The sequence below is a fragment of the Rhinoraja longicauda genome, chromosome 14 (genome assembly GCF_053455715.1).
Source record: "Rhinoraja longicauda isolate Sanriku21f chromosome 14, sRhiLon1.1, whole genome shotgun sequence".
Lineage (NCBI taxonomy): Eukaryota > Metazoa > Chordata > Chondrichthyes > Rajiformes > Arhynchobatidae > Rhinoraja > Rhinoraja longicauda.
Window position 1 is genome coordinate 9,779,576 of NC_135966.1, and position 9,695 is coordinate 9,789,270.

The 9,695-nt window shown below is 40.1% G+C and overlaps 1 protein-coding gene across 1 annotated transcript; it reads left to right on the top strand.

The window, feature by feature from the left end:
- Positions 1–820: 820 nt before the first annotated feature.
- camlg (calcium modulating ligand) lies at positions 821–9,046 on the top strand. Its single transcript, XM_078411392.1, has 4 exons — positions 821–1,016; positions 3,386–3,852; positions 5,588–5,653; positions 6,714–9,046. Exons 1-4 carry the CDS (start codon positions 875–877, stop codon positions 6,903–6,905), a joined length of 867 nt encoding a protein of 288 aa, XP_078267518.1. The 5' UTR covers positions 821–874; the 3' UTR covers positions 6,906–9,046.
- Positions 9,047–9,695: the final 649 nt, after the last annotated feature.

Consider the following 9,695-nt stretch of genomic DNA (forward strand, 5'->3'; position numbering starts at 1 on the left):
GTCTGGAACCAACTCCTTTCCATGCAAGAAACCCAAAACATCAAAGGGGTCTTCCATAACACAATGGGACCATGATGGGAGAGTCTTCGACAATCCTAGAGCCTACTAAATAGCACAGTTGTTGAGCTGCTGCCTCACAGCAGCAGAGACCCGAGTTTGATCCTGACTTTGAGTGCTTGAAGTTTGCACATTCCCTTCAATATTTAAACTTTAAAATTTCAATTATTTTAAAAAAACAATAATTTAAATCATTACATTATTTCACAAATAAGCAACAATTTGATTAATAAAAAATGATGTACTGGGATAGTCTTACTGAGCTGTGTGCAAAAATATATATTTTGCCTGGTACACGTGACATAGATACATAGAAAATAAGTGCAGGAGGAGCCCAATCGGCCCTTCAAGCCAGCACTGCCATTCAATGTGATCATGGCTGATCATCCACAATCAGTACCCTGTTCTTGCCCTCTCATATCCCTTGATTCCGCTAGCCCTGAGAGCTTTATCTAACTCTCTTTTGAATGCATTCAGTGAATCGGCCTCCACTGCTTTCTGATGCAGAGGATTTTGAAGCAGACAATAAAGAAACCATTGAAATAACATTATTAAATTATTTAATAGTGATTATCTAATAATCATTGTTATTAATAATAAATAACTTGATTAATGAATGATTAGATTACGAAAAATGTACACAAAAATGAAAAATGTACACAAAAGAGCAAAGCTGATAGCATTCTCCACATTGGGTGGAGGCAGGTGATTTGCAGACAAAAAGCATCTTTTCCCCATCACCAGGGCGCCCGGTGACGTCACCACTACGCGCCGGAAGGCGGGCAGGCGGGCGGCGCCGCACATCCGGCCGGCGGCAATGGAGATCGGCGGCGGTGGCGGCGGCGATCAGAAGAAGATGAGTTCGGCGCGGAGACGAGCCGAGCTCCGCCGGAGGAAGCTGCTCCTCAACTCGGAGGATCGGCTGAACCGAATAATGGGTTTCAGCAAGAACGGGGCGGGTGAGTGTGAATGGGTGGGTGGGAGTAGGGCGTGAGGCCTGATGCTGGTCCCTGCCCTGGCACCTGGGTCCTTGCTTGACGATGGGGCCCCTGGTAACGCGCTCCTTGGCAACGGGTGCCATGGCAACGCCCCCCCCCCGGCAGCGGGCCCCACAATGGGGCCCCTGGTAACGCGCTCCTTGGCAACGGGTACAATGGAAACGCCGCCCCCCCCCCCCATGCCAGCGCCCCCCCCCGGCAGTGGAGCCCCTGGTAACGGGCACCATGGCAACGGCCCCCTTGGTAATGGGGCCCCTGGTAACGGGCACCTTGGCAACGGGTACCGTGCCAACGGCACCCCTTGGCAACGCCCCCAGCATTGCCACGACCCTCCTGGCAGCGAGCCCCATGGCAATGGGCCCCCTTGGGAACGGCCCCCTGGCAATGCCCCCCCCCCATTGGCAACAGGCTCACCAGCACACAATAGCAGGCTCAACCAATGTGCCAGTCAGCAGCAAACCTGCAGCGCAGCAAACAGTAAAATACACCTACTCTCTGCATGCAGATGCCATTACCGCGCAGCAGAGGGTGCAGCCCGTCAGGAACATTGGACTTCATGCCATTTGGTGAAGCATTGGTTTTTGTACCCCCTGCCAGACCAAGACAAAACTGGAGGGACGGTTAGAGTCTCACTGAAAGAAAAATCAAGCATACCGAGAACTTGTTCACATTTGCAATTTCTTATCTGGTTACGTGAAATCCGTGTGCAGCTAGATCACTTTATCCATAACCTGAGAACACAAAGGAAATAGGAATATATCATTGAGTGAGAGGATGGGATCAATAGAAGATGATCCCTTAATTTAAATTCTGATTGCCTGTTCCTTAATGGATTACACATGTTCAGTCGAGGCTATCCTTTTCATCTAAATTTTTTCATCTTTCAATCAATCAAGTATAAAATGCACTTTAACAATACCATAATTTATAAATTTATGATAATCTTTTTTTTTAAAATTCTTCACTGTTATCATACATTGGGGAGTGTGGAAGTTGTTTTGTGCAGAGCCAATATATAGCTAGAAATCTATTGTTAGTTGAAATTCGCTATTTTTGACACATTTCCAAATAGAGCAATTACCTTTTGAATTTGTAAATGAGGCTGTTCATGGAACTATCTTGCAGAAGTCTCGACCCGAAACATCACCCATTCCTTCTCTCCTGAGATGCTGCCTGACCTGCTGAGTTACTCCAGCATTTTGTGAATAAATACCTTCGATTTGTACCAGCATCTGCAGTTATTTTCTTACAGTGCTTTAACTCTTGATGCTTGCAGTTTGAATATTTGTAATTTTACTTAATTGCAGTGCAGTAGTTCTGCTATAACTTGTGTTCCACAACATAAAGTGCACTAAACACGAGGGATGAATTAGGGAACGCTATTTGCACTATGCTGGCCGAATGGGTTAGATGCGATTCCAAATGGGAGCTTGAGAACCACTAGAGACTTTGGAAATTGACAAATGAAAAAAAAAACGCTGTCTTATAAAAAAAATATTTTATTCCAAATTTTAGTTGTGAACTCCCAATTGATCACAGTAATGAGGGATGATATCATCCTGCGATAAAAATAAATTATTAATATTCAGGATAGTTGTCTGGCTGACTCCATTGCACAAATGACTTTGCAATTCCAGTAAAGCGATTGCCTTCCTGTATTTAAATGTCTGATTGACTTCTGGATGCTAACAACACTCTTGGAATAGCAAAGGTGATGAAAAACACATTGCCTATATGCCAGACAGCATGGACCACTTCTTACTTGTCACTTTGTAATCTTTCACTTGTATTGTTTATCAAGTCCTTCTTTGAGGTGCCTCCTTTGGATAAATCTAGGTGTGACAACAATTTTATTCTTGCTTGTGCATGACAAATAATTATATTGAATGAAACAAATATGGCTACAACTGTTTTGTTTTTGCTGGCATCATACTTTACTTTTTTTTTCCCTATTACTGATTCAGCACTTGAATATTTGTATTGTAGATGCTTAGGAAAGGAGTGAAATGTAGATATATTAAATTTTGTAATATCCCGGTCTTGCCAATAAAGAAAATGCACTAAATATGAACCTTGTACAGAAATGTGACTAGCAGTTCTGTAATAAAAACACAAATGTAGTATTCATGTTATGGACTTCCAGGAGCTATTTATCAGATTCAGCATGTTATTGATGTGAAAATTAGAGGGTTTAGAATTGGAAGCAACCTTGTAACGATCTAATGTAAAAAAAATAGTCTTGGTGGTTTTTTTACTCATATTTTAAATGTTTATTAATCGTGCTCACTTGAAAGGTCAATGTAATCTATCTTAGTTTCCTTTGTATGTAGAAGAGGGGAACCATGCAGATTCCCTTCCACCGTATGAACTGGAGAAAACAGAATCTCTGCTTACTTCGAGCTTTTCCAAAGGAACCCCAGGAATTCCAGATGAGACTGATGGTTCAGCAACATCCCTTTATTACACTAATGGAACAGAGAACCAAGGGCTCGACCCTGCAGACGGAAAAGACTCATTTAAAAGTATTGAGGCTGACAATGATTTAGACCCAGGAAGTCGGGACCTAAGTAAACAAGATGTGCCGCTGGAGCAGGTTAAGCGGGCTCCTCGCAGCAGCTTTGAGCAGTATATATCACGATTCGATGAAGCAATGAAGCTTCGGAATCAGCTGATGAGCGAGAAGCCCGGTCAGGAGAATGGAAGTGAAGCCGAGGAGTTTGGCACATTCCGGATCTTCCGCTTAGTCAGTAGTGCTCTTCTAGCCTTGGTGGTTAGAATCTTTGTGTGCAAATATCTGGTGAGTATTGCACCTGGTTTCATGTGTAAACTATCATATTTTTTAAAAGGGTACCAGTATATTTTTGAGATTTAGACACAAGAAACTGCCATCGGGAAGAAGTTATGGGAGCCTGAAAACTAGTTTACTCGGTTGACACTTGGAGTAACTCAGCGGGTCAGGCAGCATCTCTGGAGGACATGGATAGGTGATGTTCCAGGTCGAGTCCCTTCATCAGGGAGATGGTCAGAGGACTTTTCAGGTTGCAACACTTCTTCAGGATGAAGAATGGTCCTGACTCGAAACATCACCTGCCAATTTGTGCAAACTGAGCTGCTGCTGGCATTGTCTGAAGGTTGGTTGAGAACATTCTAGATTTTCGAGTTTGAAGAAGGGTCCAGAACCGAAATATCATCTGTCCATTTTCTACAGAGATGCTCCTTGACCAGCTGAGTTGCTCCAGTACTTTGTGTTTATTTTTGATATATGTTTGCAAAGCAGTGTTGTTCCTCTGTTTGGAGTTTGCACGTTCTCCCTGTGACCACTTGGGGTTTCTCCAATTGCTCGGGTTTCCTCCCACATTCCAAAGACGTGCAGCCTGGACTCGATGGGCCGAAGGGCCTGTTTCCATGCTGTATCTTTACCTGTATCTCTAAAACAGTAAATTAAAGATCACATTTGCGGGCGGATACGTGTATATAATTTGTGGAAAAAGTAAGGAAAGTAAGTTTTCAGTGAGGCAGTGAAGCATAAGTTTTGTAATTGCTTGTTAGTACAGGACCCCAGTTGCTTTAATTTTAAGGAATAAAGTCAGCGGTTGCACAACTTGTCCTTGTAATTAACCCTTTAACTTAAAACACCACTCTGCATTCTTAATTGCAGAGCCCAAAATATTCTCATGACGAAAGACGAGACTGAATGCAGTTTTTCAGAGGGAATTTGATCAAGACACTGTTCACCTGCAATACGTTTTCCTTCCCCTGTTCCCTAGATAACTGCTGAAGTTCAGCCTTCTTGTTTTACTTATTCATTTATACTGAGCCAGTGTGCATGGAGCATTGTGCACCTTCGCACCACAATAGTCCCTACCTCTCATCATTTTTGGGGAATGCCAGGGGTGTATATAAACACCTGGATCAGTATTTGTGCATGTTACATCTGGAAAATGATGTATTTGAAATGATGAAAATGAAGTGTATTTCAAATTGAAACTTGTTGTGTAGATGTAGTTTTTTGACATTTTATCGGTAGTTTTACCATCCTTAAAACTACGGTGTGTGCTGGCATGGCATTCTGAAAGTGGGGACAGCATTAGAATTTTTGCACATGATTTAATCCTAAAGTTGTTCAAATGGTCTAGCACTCTTCGAAAGTTTTGCAGTCTTCTCCAAAGAACTGCTGAAAATTTCTGACTGGTGACATAGTTTAGTTTATTACTATTGTCACGTGTACGCGGTACAGTGAAAAGCTTTTTTGTTGCATGCTATCCAAAAAACAGCATGGTCTCTTGGCATGTTGTAAATGTGTGCATTGGAATAAACATGACAATGGTTGCTAGCAGCAGTTTTGCAAACTGCAAAATCAGAGCCAATGTTTCTGAAATCTTACAATTTATAATGCAACATTCATTTGCACTTGAATTTAGGAATTGGAACAGATGCAAATGCAGTAGTGTTGGCCGTTTATAAAGCCATTCAATTTAGCTCCAGACCGCTGTCTTTTCCCTAACTAATCCTTTCTTAAAAATATTTTCCAGGCCATTTTTGCCCCCTTTCTGACTCTTCAACTTGCATATATTGGCTTATCAAAGTACTTTCCTAAGGTAAGATATAATTCTTAGACTATAACTTTATGCATGACCTGAATTTAGTATAAAGCATTTTAAAAAATGAAACCATTAGTACATTATATTATAAAAAGTAATGAGATAGATTTCAGATTGGACAGAGTTCCAACTTCCAATTCGACGCAGAAATAAATACAATAAATGGATAATGTGCAACTTATGTGTTCTCATTTATTACCCAATTATATTTAAAGCATCTTGCTGGCAGTAACCCAGGATGGATTTGTATCCTTTGATTTCTTGAAAACATAATGTTATAATATGCATTACAAATTTTTGAAACTCTTTGGTTAAAATTGATTTAAAGATGATTCTTGAGATCGTTGAGTAGCATCTTTTGCATAATTAAGTGCTCTGTGCCACCTTTTGTGTTGGTGAAAAAATGAAAATAACCCTGAAAAGAATCACTAGAGACATTAATAATAATCCACTATTGTGTGTCAGTGAGTGAATAATGTGGCTGCTTTACAGCTCCCTCATTTATGTGTCAAATGTTACTCATGCACGGACGTTAACTTTGAAAGCTACTGATTAAAAAATATATATAACTCTTTGAATCATTTTTTTAAAACTTGCACAGCATTCCCATGAGTGAGCATCATCCTATTATTACTTTGACACTGTGGTGGATGATACTGTGGATTAATTCACAAAATGCTGGAGTAACTCAGCAGGTCAGGCAGCATCTCGGGAGAGAAGGAATGGGCGACGTTATGGTCGAGACCCTTCATCAGACTGAAGAAGGGTCTCGACCCGAAACGTCGCCCATTCCTTCCCTCCCGAGATGCTGCCTGACCTGCTGAGTTACTCCAGCATTTTGTGAATAAATACCTTCGATTTGTACCAGCATCTGCAGTTATTTTCTTATACTGTGGATTAATAGTCTGTGTGTGGTTTTAATGCTGCCATTCCCTTCACTATTGGTGGCACCTCAACTAAGATCAGATCAGCTGGGCCATTTTTCAGCTTGCCGTTAGAAGCTTGATTGAACGCTAGGGAAAAGGCACTGATCAATGTCAATCTGCTTCTTTTGTAGAGTGAGAAGAAGGTGAAGACAACAGTATTGACTGCAGCACTACTTCTGTCTGGAATTCCAGCTGATGTCATCAATCGCTCAATGGATACGTATGGGAAAATGGGAGATGTATTTGCAGATCTTTGTGTTTACTTTTTCACCTTCATCTTTTCCCATGAGGTCCTTGCCTTAATTGGAGTTGATTTGCCTTGACTTCAATTAGCATGGGATAGGAATGGAAATGAGGAAAAGCTTTTATTCATCCAACTTTGCAGTATGCACTGTCTGCCATTCATTCCCTTAGATTTAATAGGCACTAACCTTTCACACTGTTGCAGGCTCAGTTGTTTTTCCTCCTGAATCACTTTACCCGGGAAAATAGTTGAATGAAAAATAAAATGTAAAGTTAAAAGTGAGTTATGTGGTAGGAAAACCACATTAAAAGGCATTATCAAAAACTTCAGGAAACATTTTTCCTTTAATTCATTTTGCAAAATTTGACATTAAATGGTGTGTTAGTACCACCTATTTACAATAACATGGTTCAGCGTACACCAAGAACCTCATCTTGCCTGCATAGACATAATATAAGCCATTTGATAATGCAAAAGGGATTGTAACTTAAAATGCAGAGTACAACAAAGCCTTTATCACATCTGTGTATTATTCTGTTTCAAAAGGTTTACACTACCAATGACTGCTTCATAGTCTACTAGTCTGAATAATCTTTTTCCACTATTTGGGACTGTATTTGGCTGGAAAGAATTTACTGTCCAGTGTGTTTGTTATTCTTTCATTGTGGCATACTGTGATTAAATTATTTGACCCAGGTTTTGTATTTATATTAGACTTTGCGTTTTCTATAAGCCATTGTAGAGCAGAGTGAATGTTTATATTGTGCAATTCAAAATCCATTAAAAGTTAGATGCATAACAGTTTACATATTTAGTTTAATTGTTTGTGTAAATCTATCCAGTAAAATCATGCCACTAATGTAAAAAATTATTTGGCAGCCAACACCATGATTTTACCTTTATGCGACTTTGTAGTGTTAGGTGAAACATTTATTCAAGCCTGTGAAGTCTGTTTTCCCCTCCAGCAAAGAGGCAGGTGAATCAGCTAGGTTGCTGTGTACAAGGGCATCCATGAAAGTTTCTTTCTCCATACATCGCGCGTTTGCATTGTATGTGAAGGGAAAATGCCTTTTTGTTCTATTTTAATAGTTGCAGTGCATGTCATGTCATGATAAGCTAAATGCTAGAATATTGAATAAAATCTTGTTATATAACTCAAACATTCGGCTTTCTTTTGTCTGGATGCCCATTGTTTTCAAAGTCGTCTCCTGTCGTTTTATACAGGAAGACACATTAAAGTTTAACTTCGTTGTGAGGCACCATATCAAGTTCAATCTTCTCTGCAATAGACATTTTGAGGAGAGATCGCTCGCTAGTTAAATTGTGAATCATTCCCATAGGGTGGTGCTGAAAAAGATAAAAATCTTCATGTGTGTAGCTTAAAAACGTATCCTGATGAAGGAGTACAGCAAGAGGTTATGTTCTGGATGGTATAATTTGAGTGTTGCCCAAACCAACGAGTGGAAGTAGTGAGCAGCTCACAAAGAAAAACAACTGTGAAGCAGAGGAAAGCTGCCACGTTTTTAAACTACATTATCGGACTACTGACAAGTAGGACGGTGCGTTTCCTTGAATGAGCCCTTCAGGTATACGACCAAGAATCAGTGGCATAATATAACATTTGCACTTTGTTAATGGGGCTGCTGGTTATTTGAATCTTTGATTTAAATCATTCTGTATATGTCAAAAACAACAGCTTTGCCTGCTCAGCGCAAAAACATGTTGCGCCTGCAACAGTTGCTTTGGCTGAATTTGGCAAATGGCAATGAATGGACCATCCTGTTGCACTTGGTGTAGTTTGTACCCACATTATTGTTTCCCATTACTCTGTACCAGAAATTGTTATTAAATCTTTGATATTCCATTAGTCCCAAAATTGAATATCTTTTTCATTGTGTTTTTTCTTTCGTTTGCAAGGAATAGATGACATCTTCTGCAAACTCCCCAAATCCTTTTGGTAATGGTTCAACCTGAACTCCTATGATTTGTTCTGAAACTTTCCATACCTCTAGCTTCCCTCTCTCCTGACTCTCGGTCTGAAGAAGAGTCTCGACCTGAAACGTCACCTATTCCTTTTCTCTAGAGAAGCTGCCTGACCCGTTGAGTTGCACCTGCATTTTGCGTCTGTGCACAATATTCCCAATGTGGCCTCACCACAGTTCTATAAAGCTGCAACATGACTGCCTGACTTATATTCAATGCAAAATCCTAACATTTGTCAGCTTGTTTGTTATTGACTGTAATTTTATCTTTAGTTATTAAATAATTTTGATCAGATTGTAGAGTGCTTATGCTTTGAATGAGCTTACAGAGTGCACATGATTGTAGTTTCTAGTTTTGTCAAGCATTGAGAGCTTGCTGATGCTTATTTTATGTAATCTCAGTATTCACAAATGAAAGCAGCCCAGTAATTTTACAGATTACTGATTCCGATAATTAGTGTTTTTATTGCATACAGTGCCCTCCATAATGTTCGGGACAAAGATTCATCATTTATTTATTTGCCTCTGTACTCCACAATTTGAGATTTGTAATTTAAAAAATCACATGTGGTTAAAGTGCACATTGTCAGATTTTATTAAAGGCCATTTGTATACATTTTGGATTCACCATGTAGAAATTACAGCTGTATTTATACATAGTCCCCCATTTCAAGGCACCATAATGTTTGGGACACATGGCTTCACAGGTGCTTGTAATTGCTCAGGTGTGTTTAATTGCCTCCTTAATGCAGGTATAGGAGAGCTCTCAGTACCTAGTCTTTCCTCCAGCCTTTCCATCACCTTTGGAAACTTTTATTACTGTTTATCAATATGAGGACCAAAGTTGTGCCAATGAAAGTCTAAGAAGCCATTAGGAGGCTGAGAAA

Coding starts and splice junctions, on each gene's coding strand:
- camlg (XM_078411392.1), top strand. CDS start 875: ATGGAGATCGGCGGCGGTGGCGGCGGCGATCAGAAGAAGATGAGTTCG. Junction 1,017..3,385: donor TTTCAGCAAGAACGGGGCGG/GTGAGTGTGAAT, acceptor CTTTGTATGTAG/AAGAGGGGAACCATGCAGAT. Junction 5,654..6,713: donor TATCAAAGTACTTTCCTAAG/GTAAGATATAAT, acceptor CTTCTTTTGTAG/AGTGAGAAGAAGGTGAAGAC.